This window comes from Phycomyces blakesleeanus (genome assembly GCF_001638985.1).
Source record: "Phycomyces blakesleeanus NRRL 1555(-) unplaced genomic scaffold PHYBLscaffold_10, whole genome shotgun sequence".
NCBI classification, from domain to species: Eukaryota; Fungi; Mucoromycota; class Mucoromycetes; order Mucorales; family Phycomycetaceae; genus Phycomyces; species Phycomyces blakesleeanus.
This window is the reverse complement of record NW_017265143.1, coordinates 241,911-261,130: the sequence shown is the minus strand read 5'-3', so window position 1 is coordinate 261,130 and position 19,220 is coordinate 241,911. Positions and strand designations below refer to the sequence as shown.

At 37.9% G+C, this 19,220-nt stretch overlaps 6 protein-coding genes across 6 annotated transcripts; 4 read left to right on the top strand and 2 right to left on the bottom strand.

The window, feature by feature from the left end:
• Positions 1-355: 355 nt before the first annotated feature.
• Positions 356-2,327, top strand: PHYBLDRAFT_145132 (hypothetical protein; the record flags this gene model as incomplete). The annotated part of the gene is made up of 5 exons (XM_018431374.1): positions 356-833; positions 972-1,004; positions 1,044-1,333; positions 1,402-1,577; positions 1,601-2,327. 5 exons carry the CDS (start codon positions 356-358, stop codon positions 2,325-2,327), a joined length of 1,704 nt encoding a protein of 567 aa, XP_018291697.1.
• Positions 2,328-2,367: 40 nt separating this feature from the next.
• Positions 2,368-2,817, top strand: PHYBLDRAFT_145131 (hypothetical protein; the record flags this gene model as incomplete). The annotated part of the gene is made up of 2 exons (XM_018431373.1): positions 2,368-2,541; positions 2,695-2,817. 2 exons carry the CDS (start codon positions 2,368-2,370, stop codon positions 2,815-2,817), a joined length of 297 nt encoding a protein of 98 aa, XP_018291696.1.
• Positions 2,818-4,970: 2,153 nt separating this feature from the next.
• PHYBLDRAFT_168091 (hypothetical protein) lies at positions 4,971-5,642 on the top strand (the record flags this gene model as incomplete). Its single annotated transcript, XM_018435793.1, has 2 exons — positions 4,971-5,123; positions 5,244-5,642. The coding sequence occupies 2 exons, from the start codon at positions 4,971-4,973 to the stop codon at positions 5,640-5,642; spliced, it is 552 nt and encodes a 183-aa protein (XP_018291695.1).
• Positions 5,643-13,630: 7,988 nt separating this feature from the next.
• Positions 13,631-14,287, bottom strand: PHYBLDRAFT_168089 (hypothetical protein; the record flags this gene model as incomplete). Its single annotated transcript, XM_018435792.1, has 3 exons — positions 13,631-13,840; positions 13,899-13,971; positions 14,163-14,287. The coding sequence occupies 3 exons, from the start codon at positions 14,285-14,287 to the stop codon at positions 13,631-13,633; spliced, it is 408 nt and encodes a 135-aa protein (XP_018291694.1).
• A 1,748-nt stretch (positions 14,288-16,035) lies between these two features.
• PHYBLDRAFT_145128 (hypothetical protein) lies at positions 16,036-18,431 on the bottom strand (the record flags this gene model as incomplete). Its single annotated transcript, XM_018431372.1, has 9 exons — positions 16,036-16,235; positions 16,504-16,612; positions 16,930-17,205; positions 17,274-17,329; positions 17,409-17,504; positions 17,572-17,762; positions 17,931-18,118; positions 18,184-18,230; positions 18,296-18,431. 9 exons carry the CDS (start codon positions 18,429-18,431, stop codon positions 16,036-16,038), a joined length of 1,299 nt encoding a protein of 432 aa, XP_018291693.1.
• Positions 18,432-18,725: 294 nt separating this feature from the next.
• Positions 18,726-19,154, top strand: PHYBLDRAFT_145127 (hypothetical protein; the record flags this gene model as incomplete). The annotated part of the gene is made up of 1 exon (XM_018431371.1): positions 18,726-19,154. The coding sequence occupies one exon, from the start codon at positions 18,726-18,728 to the stop codon at positions 19,152-19,154; it is 429 nt and encodes a 142-aa protein (XP_018291692.1).
• Positions 19,155-19,220: the final 66 nt, after the last annotated feature.

The window sequence follows — 19,220 nt, the reverse complement described above, 5'->3', positions numbered from 1 at the left end:
TACGATACAGAAAAATACAAGAGAAAGGCCTTTTAAAAAGACTTGCTTTTATTTTATAGGATTTAGTAAAGTCTTCTAGAAGGAAATCGCTCTGTCAACATATCTGTTTTACACGCTTGATGATTATTTTCTTTCTTGAGCCTCGATCTCTCCAAGCCGTTTGAATGTCGGGGTTTATTATATCTTGCAGGAAAAGAAGTTGGTCTAGGTTTTAGTATATAAATTGTCCTTTCGAAACAAGTTTCTCGGAACAATTGAGTCCATCGGACCCCGAACAGGATCAGAGAAGTGTTGTGATCATCTTATATTTTATTAAGCGAAAAGTAAGTTTGAAACATTTTTTCAAGAAATTAATATGAGTGCTATGATTCAAAGTATTGTACCTCGATCATCTTTTCGCTCGCAGGTCATTACCGCACAAAAAAGCTGTATCCCAAAAAATTTCTATTCTCTGTTTACACTCATATCTGCACAAGATCAAACTCAAACTCAAGCTCAAGATCTACATGTTCTCTTGGAACAAGCCGATGCACACAGAGCCCAAATACAAGCTCATTTGGACCTTTTGGCTAATCAACCATCTCCTATGGACACTCGGCCAGTCTCTGCCCCGGCTCCTATCCTTCTTCATGACCTCCCTGTACGGCAAACCTATGAATGGGTACCTTCTGAGAAGCTCATGAGCCTCTTGCCGTCACTGCAACATACTCTTTTTTCTCAAACTTTCACTGAGGACGAGAAACGCAGCCTTCTCGACCAGTATCCTCCGATATCAGGGGTAAAGTACTCCCCTCCTGTCACTTTACCGCAGGCTACCAAGGTCTTTCACAAAGGTAAGCACCGGAAAGATGCCTCCCTCAGTCAACTCCAGTATGCAGTTTCTGGGGTACTGCGACCTTTAGACGTTCTCGGACACGCTCTTCTTCAAATACTCCCCGATGACCAATAACAACGCATCTTCGCCATCTTAGAAGATTTCCGAGCAATGATATTACATGTTGAAGGTACAATCAACGACCAAATCAACGAACTAGCCTTTTGAGCTGTCAACCCTGCGTTTTCGGTGGCACCTCCTGCTTCCAATTACACCATGCAACCAGACGCTTTCAGGAAAGCGATTGTTCATCAAACATCGGCTCAAAAAGCGCTCCGCGATGCACGCCCTGCTTCACGTTTACGTTTTAACCGGCAATCGGGTGGTCCTTCCAATGGCCAACAGTTTTTTTTTTCGAGCCGCCCCACCACAAAACGCTGGTGGACATCCCGCATCAATTTCCAATCAGACCTTCCAACCTCGCCAGAACCACCAATCCCGTCCACCCCACTTCCGGAAGTATCATGGCAAACAGGACGACCTTCCGGAACCCTTATATACATCCATCATGGAACTTGATCTTGAAGTGCCTACGCAAGATTCAGACTGAGAAAATTACAGCAACAATAGTAGCCCCCTTTTGGCCGAGCTCGATATGGTTTCTGTTACTTCAGTCCATGGCCAAAGCCCCACCTCTCCTGCTAACAACCAAGACAATTGAGACCATGTCACCGCTCACTCCATATCCATTGGCCAACACGAGGTGGAAGCTCTCCTTTTGGCGAGTCTCAAACGTACATTAGAAGACACTCTCCTTTCCGACGATGCACGTAAACTTTTTTTAGACTCACTCACGGACGAACGTCCCACTAACCGCATCTACGCCAGAGGACAGCATCTCTTCATATTTTGGGCTATCGCAAACGAGGTCTCCCTTTTGCACTTTACCGCCACTGATATGGTTAACTTTTTTACCTCTCCCGAGATTTCCGTCTACAATGTCAATACCTTCCAAACCTTCCGATCGGCTATTCGTCGACTCCATCGCGATCCTGATTCTTTGTCTTCTGACTCACGCCTTGTCGATTTGTTCAAATTGCTTAAACGTTATGTGCCTCCGGTAGCTATGTCTCGACCTTTGATCGATCTCTCATCCACCTTTCTGTTTTTGGCCTCTATCCCATCGCATCCTTCTACATCTCTTTTTCCTTTATCCCGCAAAACCGCCTTTCTTCTCGCTATGGCCGCATTTCTTCGCCCGTCGGATCTTCATCGGGTAATTCTCAGTAAACGTTGTATCAATGGTCAACGTCGCCTCCACCTGGTCATTGAAGCTCCAAAGGAGACACGCGAGGGCCGCCGTATCATAAAATCGCCTATCATTCATCCACACGGCTCCAATCAGGCTCTTTGTCCGGTTTTAGCATTTTTCGTGCTCAGAGATCACCCTGCCGCACACTCACGCCCAGATGACACTGTTTGTTTGTTCCGAAAAACCGTCCCTCCCGGTTAGCGTCAACACCATTTATTCCTGGATAAGCACGCTCACTCAAATGTCTACCTCGCTCAAATGTTGTCCGTCCTTGCACTCCATTGCCTCTGACCTTGCCATTCAGAGCGGGGCCCCTTTGGATGACGTAGTAGCCATGGGAAATTGGTCTAGCTCCTCTGTCTTCGATACTCATTACCGTCGTTCTCGTGCCATTCGAACCAATATCACGGAATCCGTACTCCCGTCTGAACTCGCCACTAACCTTTCCTCTAACTCGGAATTTGCGCGTTCAATTTAATTACATGTCATCATAGATTTAGAAACTTTCGAACACTTCTTTATTTATCATTTCTTTTGTTTTACTTTGACTTTTTGCACTTCTCCGAAGCAGCACTTCTCTGATCCTGTTCGGGGTCCGATGGACTCTGTGGTATACATACCACAATTGAGTGAAGAACAGACCCCACAACCAAACACTCGTTCCTTCTTGCTAATGAACCTGGCAAGTTAACAATCTCCGGAACTGTTACACACCAGGCACACGTACACTGCACACTCATACAGTGTAAACCAACCATTACACAACAGGGATTTGAATTACAGGGATTTTAATAGTAGCAGATATAAACAATATTATTTTGTCTCTTTAATAAATAACACTCACAGTATCTACTTTTCCCATTATTGAGATACTAACCCATAAACAATCCTGAATACCTCAGACTCACTTAATTGTTCCGAGAAACTTGTTTCGAAAGGACAATTTATATACTAAAACCTAGACCAACTTCTTTTCCTGCAAGATATAATAAACCCCGACATTCAAACGGCTTGGAGAGATCGAGGCTCAAGAAAGAAAATAATCATCAAGCGTGTAAAACAGATATGTTGACAGAGCGATTTCCTTCTAGAAGACTTTACTAAATCCTATAAAATAAAAGCAAGTCTTTTTAAAAGGCCTTTCTCTTGTATTTTTCTGTATCGTATTGTTCAATATTAAAAAGTATACACACTTTTTAGTACCATATATAAGAATTAAGATATTATTCTTGTAATAGTCAAAACTCTTTTATATTTCTAAGAAATCAATCAGATATCGACTGTACATATATATACCAAGTACTTTCAAGACTTTAACAATTTCTAAACGCGTGTGCCTTTTGTTTTTTACCCTAAAAACTCTTGCTTTCTATCATGAGTGGCTGTTAAAAGGATGCGCGAATCAACATCGGACGTCAGGCTGAATGAGAAAACTAGGGAATTGATCTTTAATGCGCAATGTTCTGACAAACTCATTTCTGCAAAGACATGATGAGAGTTATATATAAGCTAATGAGCTATTCGCATGAGCAGAATTGTAGTTTCTGATGGTAAATAAGGTTTCGCATCGTTGTCGCTCGTCTTTTTCTGTTTTTTGCGTCCTTTTTTGTTTACTTTTTGCTTTTTTTTTCATCGTCTTTAGCTCTAGTAGTCACCTGCATATGAAAATAGTCACACCTCTTTCCCCTTAATTTTTTTTGAAGGGGCACACGTCAGCGATGAAAGGATGCAAGAGATGCGTAAAGTAGATGGAAGACTCCATTTACTTTGGTCCTCTTCACCGAAAAGAAACTCGTGAAACTCAACTCCGTTAAAGTAGTTCAAGTGACGATTGACGTTCTTTCAAAAAAAAAAATTGTCAAAAAACCCGATAGCAATTATGTACTTTTATTCCAAGCTGGTCTGTGTGATACTTATACAAGGGCAATAAATCAGTGAATTAGACACACACAAAGTGTTCAACAATTATTTGTTAAATAGCTGGCTCTCAAAGAGTGACAGTGAGAGGGAAACATCGTCTCTTATTCCTTATAAAAAGAAAAAAAGAGACTACTTTTGACTTATGACAATATATGCCTATGCTTGCAACCTAAAGTTAATATTTGTTATAATGGAGTATAACAATGATTTCATAAAATCGAGACAATATAATATAAATGAATAAATGGAAATTACCGTATTTTGTTTTGGTTTGTTTGTTTCTAAAAGCTCTTATTCCTGGGTAATATTTGGCTACCGAGTGAAAATATATAATTGTAAGGCTTGTGAATAGAAAGCAGACTACTAATGATATATGGAAGACCGAATGATATATTACTGTATCATTAGTAATATTCTTTGAGAGAGTTTAGGAATATTAATTCTTATCAGATGATAGTCTAAAGCATTTGCAGTACAAGTGGTATTGGTATACAGTCTCGATTGAAAATATTTATATTTATATTTATATTATTCTGTTTATGCTCTAGTTCTTAATTACATGCCCTACAAGAACGACTCTATTTTACTTTGCTTCTTTTATATAATGTGCGCTATTGAATATGTCCAAATAGACAGAAAAAAAGCTTCAAATTAAATAAAGAACTCTTTTTATGTAATTGTAACAGCTTTGATACGACAACTCAAAGTTAGAGAGAGAAAAACGGTTGTATTGTGCATGCCGGCCTGGTAATAGATATTTTTATATTAATATTTAATTTACATATAAAGTAGTAAGCTTGGCAGATACCAAAGACTCGGAACCTATAAATCAAGATCTTCATAGAGAATAATTAAGGTGACGTGAATCAATTAATACAGGAGACAAGTGTGTCTTTGATTTTCGATTCTCGATAGGGGGAAATTATGGATTACAGATCATGGATCATTGATTATTATTTTTGGCTGTGGTTTTGTGGATCAGGATTTTTGGCTGTATTTTCCGATAGATGCCAAACATCAGATACGATGGCCCCTTGTCTTTGTCCTAAAAATGGCAATAAAGTGAAGAAGAAGCATGTAAATCTCCACTGATACCCAAAGAGCACGGGCCTTTTGAAATAGTATATAAAGGTTTGACATTTTTGCACTTCTTTCCTTTTTATTACATATTCTCTCAACCACATCTTACCTACCAAGCCTTTCTTTACCTTTACACCTCATAACCCACACTCTACAATGCAGATCCTCTCTATCCAAAAGCGTATCATCTCAAAGTGCCAGCGCCGCCAATCCTCAACTACCAACACAGCTAGCCGTGTCTCCACATTTACATCATCAATGGGACAATGTATCAAAGGGCTCGCTTCAGTCAAGAAAGCTTTTAGCTGCAAAAAAGTCCAAACTACAGCCGCACCTTCTTTGATCTCATCTTCATCGACGATCTCTAATGACTCCTATCTTTCTGACCTTTCTGATGACGAGCACTTTTCAAAATCTTGCCCAGTATCTGAAAAATCTATGGCCCTGGATTCACTTATCTTTGATCATCCTTCAGTCACAGTCCGCATTAGTCCAGCTGCCTATCGCTCATCTTAAATCGATCTTGATTTCAACACCCTGTATATACACCCTGTAAAACACAAAAAATTGTATAATAGTCAAGTTCATCAAACAAAAGCATTCCATTTTCCTTGTACATACATCCTTATAAAAAAAGACTATCGCAACATATAAAGCTCTCTAGAGAAAAACTCTTAAAATAAAATACAATAAAAAAAAGAGCCACAAACACTTTTGCAGTGGTTCTTTTTGTTTCAACTACCAATAAATACATTTATCTTATTGAATACCTCTTAAAACATGTCTATTGTTCTCAATTGTTTGCATCAGTCTGTATAGCTGAGCATTGAATTTATGTAAGCTTTACAAATCCAAAGCTACTTTATATAAATTACCCTTATTTTTTACAATATGAAATGTATGTGTATGTCCATTTAACCCCCTCTCCTTTGACTCCTTGGTTTTGGTATTAATTCTGTAAAGATAACACGAGAGTATGATTTGAATATATATATAATACGAATTTATAAGAAGCTTGTAGACACTCTCTTCATTAGCAGTCTCTTTCTCTATCAATCAAAAGATCATCCTTTGCTTGTAAAATTGAATAAAATTATACCTTTTTTTTTAGAGAAAAAGAACAGAAACCACAAGAGACCAAGCCATACTCAAGCCCTTGGTTTTATGTTCTTGTACATAATTAATTGAATCAATATGATATATATGTTTCCTTCTTTTTTAATAGTCTCGTGCACTGTGCTGGCTTATTTATTTATTTTATTTGTATAAAGTCATATAAGGCCACTCAATAACGGCCAACAACTTATTGGTTTTTTGGGAAAACACTTTAGGTGGAAGACATTTAGTTTCTATTTCTAAAGTAAAATTGAATCAAAAGAATTAAAGGAATAATTTTATATTCGTTTGGACCTCTTGACGTAATTCCCTATACTTAAATGTCCATTTGTTCTGCCAAATTAATGGGGCAATTTTGTTCAACAAAATTACTTTCAGGATTTGTGAGCTACCTTTACTATCGAGGATTTAATAAATGTTGTGGGGAGAAAATAAAGCAAAATATAATATAGACGAAAGAATTCGTGAGAACTTGTGTAGGTTGTTTATTTCAAAAGAAAAGTAAAGAAATATAAAATTCGATTGTCTTTCTACACGGAACTATCTACTGATATTTATATGTTTTTCTAATTTGTAATTCAATGTGTGCTTAAGTAATCTTTATCACGATGAGTCATCTTCCAGGAGTATTGTTCTTCTGGAAAGATCCGGAAAGACCAATTGATATGATACTTCTCCAGTCAGATCAGTCCAAGAGTTTTGGTAAAGAAGAGCATTTATGCTATTGGTAATATTTTAGTATTCCGACCCAGATACTCGGGTAATGTTTCATAATATTAGATAGTTGTAGTTGTAGTCTCTCAATTAAGTATTTGTATAATAAAAGAAATATGTAGATGAAATATAATGATGCCATATATATAATGTATATGTATTTGTATATCCCATGTCATGGTGATAATAATAAATAATCAATTATGTGTATGATGATCTGTGTATTAGATAATATCATAAAGGGAGATCCGTTTGACTGGAATAGCTAAGGATATTATTTTATCCTTCAGTCTTACTCTCAGATTCAGCAGTAATCAATACTCATTCACAACATTATCCTCCACCAGATTCAACAATACCTTTTGTTGATTCGGCAATAAAACATTTCATTTACTATTTCATTGTCTGGCCAATTGCTTATTTTATTATAGTCAATCATGCACATAATTTTTGTACTTTATGGAGATCTACACTGTAAACTCAGCTTTGTGGATTACGTGTTCATTTTTTGTTATTTTAATTTTTTGTTGCTCTTCTTTTGTGTAATCTTTCTTCTCTACTCAAAGTGGTAGGAAGTGTTCTTTTCTTGTGCTCATCGTTATTGTTACTTTTACCATTTAGTCTTGAAGTGTGAACTATTTTCTTTTTTGAGGATGCACTTTTGTTAATCAAGTCTTCAGCTCTCTCATTCTCTAAACGTTCCAACTCTCTAACTTTCTTCCAATATTTTTGTACAATTGTGGAATCGGTAAAGTCTTCAGCCTTTTGCCATGTATTAGCGCGTTCGCCATAGCCAGCCCATTTGACCAAATATTCTCGTTGACCAGCAGTACCACGATGATCTCGAATGTCTTCAACTTCGTAGAGCTCATTCTCAATTGTTGATTCATCGATGGTGACCATCTTGAGTTCTGAGGGTGTATAATTTCGGTGTAACAATTCACCTTGCTCATCCTTTAACTCATACGATCCTCCTTTATTCTTTCGAACCACTGTATATGGACCTTCATAAATAGGTGCCAATTTATTTGATCGATGTGGTAATCTGACCATAACGTGTGTTCCTTTGGGGATGTCGATTAGGATATTTTTGTGATCATATTTCTTTTTTAATTCCTCATTAATCCTTAACACACGTTCGTTAATGGCAGGGAATATAATATTTTCCATATGATCAATCTGCTTCTCTAGCTCATCAATTGTAACTGTGGCTTTTGGAAGAGAGTATTTATCTTTGTCACCATACTCATCAGGCACATTGACTCTGCGAGCATACATTAATGAAAACGGCGCACTTAGTGTTTTTTGAGGAATATGTCTATTGATACACAGCTGAACAATCGGTAGATAGTGACACCAGTCATTGCTGTTCGCTCTCATCATTTTACGTACAGTATTCTCTGCAATTTTTACACTGGCTTCGGCAATACCATTTCCTTGTGGGTGATATGCTGTCGAATATCTTCGATCAATCCCAAGCTCTTTAGATAGGCTTGACATTAAAGAGTTTCTAAATTCCAGACCATTGTCACTTTGCATTACTTTGGGAAAACCATAATCTCCAAAAATCTTTATCAATGCTTTAGCTATTGTTGTTGAGTTCTTGTTTGGCAGTGGTCTCAAGATAATGTACTTGGAGCATACATCAACCAGAACTAACATGTACGTGTGTCCATCCTCTGATACAGGGAATTCACCGCATAAGTCAATTGCAATATGATCAAATGGTCGGAATGCTACAACATTAGTCAATGGGTGATAGCCTTTCTTGCTAATATTGTGTTTCTGACATTCAGGGCAAGAACGAATAATCTCTTTAGCCTCTTCATATATATTAGTCCAGTGTAAGCCTTGTGAATGAAGATCATTCACTATAGCTTGACTTCCAAAGTGACCAAACGAATGTGCTTCTTTTAGTAAGCCATTACGCTTTTCTTCAGGAGGTGACATATAGTCGGACGACTCTGAAGCATTTTCGACGAGTTGCGTTGCAAGTACATTTAGCACTCTGTCTTTACTATATTTTTTCTTTTGAACAATAACTCTGTTTTTAGCTTGAAAGTCATTTGTTCTGATTTTTCTCAATCCATCATCCTCCACCAGCTTGTCACTATCCTCTGGAGGATACAAGCGGCTTAGCAAATCAGGTAGTTTATTCAACAAACCAGGAATATGGACCACTTTAAAATCAAAGTCAAGGAGTGTCTCAATCCAGCCAATCATCATTGGATTAGCGATTTTTTTGAGTGTGGAGATAAATGAGTGCTCGATGATCAGTAAAAATTGTGAACTGTCGGCCCCACAGAAATGGACGGAATTTTTCAAGCGCCAAAACGACTGCATATAATTCTCTTTTAGTTGTGCTCCATCGTCGCTGCGATGGGCTTAAGGAAGTTGATACAAAGCTGATATATTTATCACGCCCTTGTTCATCTCGCTGAAACAATAAGCAAGCTGCTCCATAAAGGGATGCATCTGTGGCCACATACATTTCACGTGACATATCTGCGTAATGAAGAATTAAATCTTGGTGCAATATGTCTTTTAGTGCTTTAAAGCTTTTCGTCTGCTCATCTGTCCATTGACCAGACACATTCTTGGCATGACTCAAACGTGAAATAGGCTCAGCTACCTTCGAAATCATAGGAATATAATCTCTGAAGTAATTGATCAAACCCATGAATTGCTGAATCTGTTTCGCAGTTGTAGGAATAGGCCATTTGTCAACATTTGTCAACTTTCGCTTATCAACCTTGGTGCCTGTCTCATTGACGACAAAACCAAGCAATCTCACTGAATGTTGAAACCAGACACACTTTTCCGAGTTCAGAATCAACTTCGCGGATGACAATTTTTCAATAACTAATTTTACGTCTTTGACATGCTGTTCAAATGTTTCACTGGCAACAATACAATCATCAACAAAATTCTGTACACAGTCAATCTTATCAAATAAAGTAGCCATGACATGTTGAAATTGTGAAGTAAGCATCTTCAAGCCAAAACAGCCTTTAATAAAGCTATACTGTTGCCCATCTAAGTGAGTGAATGTCAGTTTGTGTACATCCTCAGGTGCAACTTTGAAACGATGATACGCATTGGATAAGTCGAGTGTGGTAAAGAATTTCTTTCCACTTAAGTTTTGAAATATTGTTTGAATTTTTGGAATTGGATAATTGAATGTGGGAGGTAGGATCTGATTTAACAATCGCACATCTAAACACACTCTATGACTGACAATCTCACCAGCTTTGTTTCTCTTTGGAACAAGCAACATTGGACTGTTGAAGGAAGTGTTGGTCTTGGACTTGACAATAGTTCCTGTCTCAAGCCATTCTTTTACTTGCTTGTCAAGTGTTGGTCTTAGAGCGTGCGGTATAGGATACTGCCGTCTGTAAGCCGTCGCACCTTCCTTAGTAGGTAAACGAATAATAGATTCTGATAAAGGACAATATGACTCAACGGGAATATTCTTATTTTCCTCCAGTGATGCTTTAATAGAGCTCATAAATTCTGCTCGTTGCTGTGCTGTGCCAGCTGGCGAATTATCAGGTTCAAACTTTTTCTCTTTATCAATATTTAGATTTTCATAAATGGCGGCATAGTCTTTTGCATTATCTGAATGGACATATTCTCCTTCAATATCATATGCAACATTAATTAATCCAATATTCATCTTTGCCAAAATATCTCTTCCAAGGAGGATATCAAAATTAAAACCCGTATTAAACTCTAACACCTCTGGTGCATGCTTAAAGGTGATGCCATTTATATATTTAAAATTTAAAGGATCAGTTTTTCCTAATCTCTTTGTACTACTATTCTTAGACAGAAAATTAAAGGAACCAATTGAAGAATTTATTTTTGTTATTTGTAAATTGTTATTTAAACATTTCAAATTTATAAACGTGCGGGAACTGCCTGTATCGATCATCCCGATTAACTTCTGGTTCTCTATTATGATTGGAGTTACAAGATTAAACGCATCATTAGCTTTAATTCTTCTCTCAATTCTGTCAAGTAGGTACTTACATTCAAATGATATTTCCTCCATGTCTTCATCTATCCTGTCCTGGATCGTCTTGAGCGTCTGCTCAGACTTATCCTTTGCGGGAGACTGGGATACCATGAGAATTGGCTCATTGTTCTTGCTTTTGCAGACATGACCATGGTAGTAGTTTTCACCACAACGTCTGCAAGGATTGCGACTGTTGGAACTACTGGCTTTGTTCTTGCGGTTGATCAAGGTAAAACACTTGCTGGACTCATGGGTCGGGTTTTTTCCATGGTGCGAGCAGAAAAATGTCTTCTCATGCTTGGTTATCTTGTTGGAGTGGTGAAGCTTCTTTCTGGGATGTTCCTCGTTATTCTTCTCAGGTTGCCCACGGGAACCAGGAATCAATCGGGTCGCCTCAGCATAGAGCCTGTTGTCATCCCCAAGGATGTCTCTGCCGATCTGCGTGATCTGCTCTACAGTCCAATCACGCTTGGACTCCCCATTGGGACCAGAGCGGGCCATGGTAACTCTTACCAGTGTTTGCACTGATAAGGTCAGCGAGGCAAGGAAGCGATCAGCGATGCGAGCATCGTCTTTGGGTAAACCAGCATTGTAAACCGCACGGAGGAACTTCTTCGAGTAATCACCGATGGACTCAGTGTTCTTCATCATCATTGTAAAGACCTGGTCTGTGAATCGCCGAGACACCAAGCTGGAACCATGTCTTTTGTTGAAGCATGATTTCGCCGCCTTCCAATCAATACACTTCTTAAGATCCATCTCTACCCATCCGTCATCAGTGTGAGGCAGGCAAAGTGGGAGGAATTTCTTCCAAACTCTCTCGATGTCCAAGGAAGAAGACTCGATCACATTCTTGAAGGTACGTAGGAAATGTCCAACTGATTCAAAAACCTCTTCATTTGGGAAGGGCTTAATAATACTGGAGGCCAATTGGAATTTGGGAAGATCTCTTCTGTTGAGAGTCAACCCTCCTTCACGGCCAGCTCTCTCTGTGTTTGTACCAGGAGAGGCAAGCATCTCGCTGCACTTTTCAAGGCTAGTGATTGCCAATCTTGTGCGCTCGATCCTGCGGAGTGCATCATCAGCTGCTTGCTCATTGTTTGCTACATGAGCAGCGCTGAAGGCCTCGATATGGTTGCCCAATTCAGCCTTGAGAACGGCCACACAGGAGGAAGCAGTTGCTACTTCTCTACCAACGGGAGGGGAACCAGAACCAGAAACGGAACCAAAACCAGGGGCAGCATCCGGAAAGAGGACGGGCTCACTCAAGTCAGAGAATAATTCATCCGCAGACATGGGGGACAAGGTAGCCTCCTCAGGAACAGGGGTCAAACCAGCGGGAAACAAGTCAGCAGGAGAGTTCATTGTAGTTCACGAAAAAAAATGTTGTGGGGAGAAAATAAAGCAAAATATAATATAGACGAAAGAATTCGTGAGAACTTGTGTAGGTTGTTTATTTCAAAAGAAAAGTAAAGAAATATAAAATTCGATTGTCTTTCTACACGGAACTATCTACTGATATTTATATGTTTTTCTAATTTGTAATTCAATGTGTGCTTAAGTAATCTTTATCACGATGAGTCATCTTCCAGGAGTATTGTTCTTCTGGAAAGATCCGGAAAGACCAATTGATATGATACTTCTCCAGTCAGATCAGTCCAAGAGTTTTGGTAAAGAAGAGCATTTATGCTATTGGTAATATTTTAGTATTCCGACCCAGATACTCGGGTAATGTTTCATAATATTAGATAGTTGTAGTTGTAGTCTCTCAATTAAGTATTTGTATAATAAAAGAAATATGTAGATGAAATATAATGATGCCATATATATAATGTATATGTATTTGTATATCCCATGTCATGGTGATAATAATAAATAATCAATTATGTGTATGATGATCTGTGTATTAGATAATATCATAAAGGGAGATCCGTTTGACTGGAATAGCTAAGGATATTATTTTATCCTTCAGTCTTACTCTCAGATTCAGCAGTAATCAATACTCATTCACAACAATAAACATCGTCTCATGGTGTAAATATCGAAATTGCCATTTTTACATTTCTTGATATCTCCACGAATATTGGTCTGTTGCTAGTCAAATAAACACTAGAGATCATGGATCAATTTGCTCAACAATTTTACTTGGTAGCAAAAAAAAACAAAAATATCCGATTTTTTTAGGTGAATACCCTGAGAGAACGTTTGGATCAAATATGCTTATATGGTGTAAATATTCAAAATCTTATTAGTAAATTGTTTTTTTTAGAGTGAAAAAATGAGATATTTTGTCTGGTATTTATGCAATCAATGTCAAACAACATCTGAATGATGGATCATAATGTACTCCACCAGGTTGCTTATATATAAAAAGTAGCTTGACTTAACCGATATAGAGTTATAGCTGAATTTCAAGATTTGATTTGCCATTTTGATCAAAATGCCCTTTTTTTTATTACACTTTTCATTTCACCGGTAAATTCAATAATATTCAATGTGCATTTATATCATATAAACCAATTTAACTAACCTTTGAGCGATCCGAACACTATTATAACCTTCAATGAACACACAATACAATCTCGAAGCTCATAAAAAATAGACCTGTTTATTCGGACCATCGCATACACAAACCCTTTTTATTTTTAAAATGCTTTTAAATAATTATATTCTGAAGATCTGTGAATGTTATTACAGAAATATTAGATCCATTCAGTGTGTATATGTGTTCTCTTGGATCTTTGTGCTTTGAAGGTCTGCGAATAATTTCCATACGGTAACCTAAACCAAAGTGCTTTCCTGCAAAATATAATAAACCCCGACGTTCAAACAGCTTGGAGAGATCGAGGCTCAAGAAAGAAAATGGCTATCAAGCGTGTAAAATAGATATGTTGACAGCGTGATTTTCTTCTAAAAGCCTTTACTAAATCATATAAAATAAAAGCAACCCTTTTTAAAAGACCTTTCAAAAGACCTTTCTCTTGTGTTTTTCTGTATCTTGTATTGTTCAATATTAAAAAGTATACACACTTTTTAGTACCATATATAAGAATTAAGATATTATTCTTGTAATAGTCAAAACTCTTTTATATTTCTAAGAAATCAATCAGATATCGACTGTACATATATATACCAAGTACTTTCAAGACTTTAACAATTTTTAAACGCGTGTGCATTCTGGTTTTTACCCTAAAAACTCTTGCTTTCTATCATGAGTGGCTGTTAAAAGGATGCGCAAATCAACATTGGACGTCAGGCTGAATGAGAAAACTAGGGAATTGATCTTTAATGCGCAATGTTCTGACAAACTCATTTCTGCAAAGACATGATGAGAGTTATATATAAGCTAATGAGCTATTCGCATGAGCAGAATTGTAGTTTCTGATGGTAAATAAGGTTTCGCATCGTTGTCGCTCGTCTTTTTCTGTTTTTTGCGTCCTTTTTTGTTTACTTTTTGCTTTTTTTTTCATCGTCTTTAGCTCTAGTAGTCACCTGCATATGAAAATAGTCACACCTCTTTCCCCTTAATTTTTTTTGAAGGGGCACACGTCAGCGATGAAAGGATGCAAGAGATGCGTAAAGTAGATGGAAGACTCCATTTACTTTGGTCCTCTTCACCGAAAAGGAACTCGTGAAACTCAACTCCGTTAAAGTAGTTCAAGTGACGATTGACGTTCTTTCAAAAAAAAAGTGTGTGTGTTAGGTACCACCGCACTCGTCTGTAATATTTCTTTTTGGAATTGGTTTGAGTTTAATAAAGAAGTGCAGTATGATTGTACTGAAGTTCTGACGATATTTTGTAGAGTTAGAAAGCTCAAGAGAAGCGAGAGGTTTGTAACGAGTCTTAAAAGAGAAAAATAAAGGTGTAGCGGTTTATATCAGAGAAGAACTCTAAGACTTTGTGCATCGAGGATAAAAAAGTATGGGAATTGTATAATACAAATACACATATTTGGCCCAGCATCTGATTTCACAGTAGATGTGTTAATATGGAGCAAAATATTTAACAAATATTCTCAATTTGGGTCCATGGCTATTTAGATAGTGTATTCTACATCAAAGACATATGAGGGAAATTTTATTATTCAAAGATTTTTATAAAATAAATATAAAGTAAATGTAATATAGTATAAGATGGTCAAGTTCATGCTACTTCAGTCCAGTCCAGTCGATTCCAGTCAAGTCCAGTTGATTTTTTTTGTCCAGTTGATTTTTTGAGCCTTTTTTTTTGTCCAGTCAATTTCACGGAATAGTAATAATGGAATAGTTTTGGTATTGAAAAGAATAAAAGGATGATTTGAACTTTTTTTTTCTTGCTTTTTTTTTGCTTTTTTTTTGTCCGAACACAGCACACAGTAAAGGGGATAATTCGGACTTTTTGATTTTGAATTTTTTTTTTTGATTTTTTTTGTCCAGTCAATTTCACAGAATAGTAATGAGAATAGGTTTTGATATTGAAAAGAATAAGAGGAGGGGTTTTTGGTATTGCTCTTTTTGCTCTTTTTGTTTTTTTTGAGCTTTTTTTTTGAGCATTTCTTTTGTTTTTGTTCAAAGACTTCATTTGCTTTGCATGTATATAAGGGGATTTCATACCTTGTCCTAATCCAGAGTCTTGTTTCAGTTCGCAGCCTTGCTTCAGTCCAGGTCCAGGTTCCAATGCAGAGTTCTTCCGGTTTGTTCATCTTTTTTTTTGTTTTTTTTTGTTCTTTTTTTGTTTTTTTTTTTTGTTATTTTTTGTTTTTTTTTAGAGGAGGACTTAGTATATGCCTGTTTTTTTACAGGACTTATTATAGGCCTCGGGTTCGGATTTCTTTTGATCCTTTTTTGTTTGAGTGGAGGACTTGATATGTACCTGATCATTTCTGATAGGTTTTGGTCTACGCCTCGGTTTTTGGATTTGATCATTTTTGTTTGAGATAAGGACTTAGTATATGCCTTAGTTTCGGATTTCTTTTGATCCTTTTGGAGTGGAGGACTTAGTATATGCCTCGAGTTCGGATTTCTTTTAATCCTTTTGGAGAGAAGGACTTAGTATATGCCTGCCTTTTTTTTGCACAGGACTTAGTATAGGCCTCGGGTTCGGATTTCTTTTGATCCTTTTGGAGAGGAGGACTTAGTATATGCCTGTTTTTTTTTACAGGACTTAGTATAGGCCTCGGTTTTGGTTTTTGATTTTTCTTTTGGAACTTGCTTTTGGAACTTTGCATTGGACCCTTTCTTGGAAATCGACTTGGTTTTGAGACTTGGAGGTACGACCCAGACTTTGGACTTGGATAGAAATGCGCCTCTACTTTTGTATGTATATATGTATGTGTATATGTATGTATATGAGTGTGTATATGTATGTGTGTATGTATATGACTATGACTATTTGTATGTCTGTGTGTGTGTGTGTATAAGAAAGAAAAATAAAGAATAGAAATTGTGTGTGCTTGTGTGTGTGTATGTGTGTATGTATTTTTCTACTTCTCTAATTGTGTACTTCTCTACTTGTTTGTATATATCTGTGTGCTAGGACTAGTACTATACCAACACTTGGATAGTTTTGGACATTTGGACTTTGACTTGGACAAGACTCGGAATTGGACTTGGACATAAAAGCAAACCGTGGCTTGACCATTTCAGGGATTCTGCTAGTCTATGAGTTTCCACTTGAGATAGAGATAATTGTGAATATATTTTTTTTTGCTTCTTTTTTGCTTCTTTTTTGCATCTTTTTTTTTGAATTTTTTTTTTGTATCTTTTTTTTGTATTTTTTTGTATCTTTTTGTATTCTTCTTGCTTGACTTGGTTCTTGCTGCTGTCATTCTTGCACAAGATTCAGGCTTCTGAATTTGCCGCATTATTGGAGCTGATAAGGCCGAATATGGCTTAAAAAGATAAAGAAGAAAATTAGTGAGAAAACGAGAAATATATTTAAATATAGGGCAGGTTTGAATGACTGAAATAACATACCTTAATTGAGAGAATTTGTTTCGTAAGGAAAGGAACTTGGCTTGGAATAGGTAACATCATCTGAAGAGACGGGCCCGGGACTGCAAAATGTTCTTCGATGACCGGGCGGAATGGACCTTGACCACCAGCAGGGGGTATACAAGACCACCAACAGTAAACAACCAAACTTCCAGCAGAAACAATGTGCCAACTTGCAGCGATGGGGTCAACCACAAAAGGGTTTGGCCACCAAATGGCAGAGGAGCTACCAGATCTTGGCTTACCACGCCAAGAACCCTAAATATATACAGGCATACAATGCAATGTACAATATTTCGAGGGGAGAAAAGGTACGACTAGCGTACCGAGCAGCTTTGCCTTTTGGTAAAGTCTAACGCTCCCAAACTCTCTCTGGTATCCTCTAAAGGGTTGTAGTATTGTGAGCCCTGTCACAGGGCGACCTTGAGAAGAAGAAGAGCAAAATATCATATAATTAGTACCGAGACATGTTGTGTATAAATAGTACTTATCTTCTGGATGGACGGACCAATGGTTGATATTGTCTCTGACGAAAAAGTCCAGAGACAGAAGCAACCCTTGAAAAATTGCCTTATCGCTTGCTTTGTGGTTCACATTGTTTCTGCCTTGAGCTCTGTTGTTTACTACTGGCGGCCTCTACTTGTTCCTTGCTGGTGTTCTCGGCCCATAATATAAATCCGGTCATCTCAAATACCTTTTTTGCAGTCCTGAGCCAATAGTCTCGAATGATGATGAGGAATTTATTCTTGTTGTAACCGTATCCTAGTCGAGACTCTTCGTGTGCTTTTTGACCAACCCAGCGAGATGGCGAGACTCTGGGTCAGCTTACTTGATCTTAGGTTTGTTGTGCTTGAAGGTTTATATTCTTGAATACTTGGATACTTGAATGCTTGATATCATTTTTTCATGTTCATGTTCATGTTTATGTTCAAATTTGCTTTGATATTGGACCCAATTTTCCGTAAAAGTATATATATATATACATGGCTTGTATGCAGTTGTCTCGACTTGGTTTGGATAGGTTCATCGAAAGTAACCTTGCTTCTCCTTCACAGCTGAAAGTTTGCGTAAATGCCCTTCGACTCGGGTCTTGTTTTCTTGAGTATACGCATTTCCAGTTGCTAACTGTAACCTGCTTTTTTGTGACAATTTCTAGCTCACCCTGCTTGGTCTGGTTCATTTACCAGACCATATTAATCAGAGTCCTCCTCAAATGAGGGTGGCTAGGACTCTAACCACAGGTTTTGCGTGATGCTTGAAATCATCGGCGAATTCCACGCTATCTCTTCAATGACTTTTTTTTTGTATAGTCAGTTTATGTTGATTCAACTGATAAAGTCACTGATACCCAATTGATCAGTCATTGAAGCATATCCTTTTGTGCAGATGAACTTTGGTTTTGCCATCTCAAAATAGCTGCGGATGTCTGGACATGCATGTGTACGCATCGTTTGAGTCCGGACACAAGGACTGGTAGCAATCATAATGACTGATATACCGTCATGTCTGTGAGGGAAAACCTCGCCAATCTTGTGTAGAAACTAGGTGTTTTTGGCTCGTTTTCCCGAAACCTCTTGGGATTGTCTACCCCCCAGCAATAGATTTTCCACAATCTATGGTGTAGCAAACTCAAAGTCCAAAAAGACTTGTCCGAGCCTACCAGTGAATCTTCGAAAACTCACCAAAAAAAGGGGGGGAGACTGAAGATAGCCTTCCAAGGACTTCAAGAAAGAGTCCGGCAAGGAAGCAAAACCCATTCGGCCAGACATGACTACATAATGAACACCGTGCCCCACAGTATTCATTCTCCCTGGCTTAAGCACAAAACTCAAGCTACAAAGGCCTTGAACCCAGGTACAGAACAGGCCAGAGACCCAGCCAACCGCGATTTCCAGAATGAGATCAGAACGATACCAGAACGATACCAGAAATCTAGTCAACCAGACCAGACCAGCCAACAGGACCACCGTGGCCCAAAAACAACCCAGAATCAAGGACTCCGGAAGCCCTACTCGTACAGAAACCACCACTCACAGATCTCGGCCTCAGACCTGAGAGGAAGTCAACAAGAACCCTACGAACAAAAGGTTCAAGCCAACCCTACAGTAGTGCAAGCACCACCCTCGAATGTATACAAACAGCAAATACCAGAGGCAAACAGGATTGAAAACCAGTCTAGTACCACCACAGGTTACACTCATATGTAGACCTCCACAATCTACCTTCTCTTTATACTGTCTATGCCAAGCCAAGACTCAGAACCAAGCTAACAG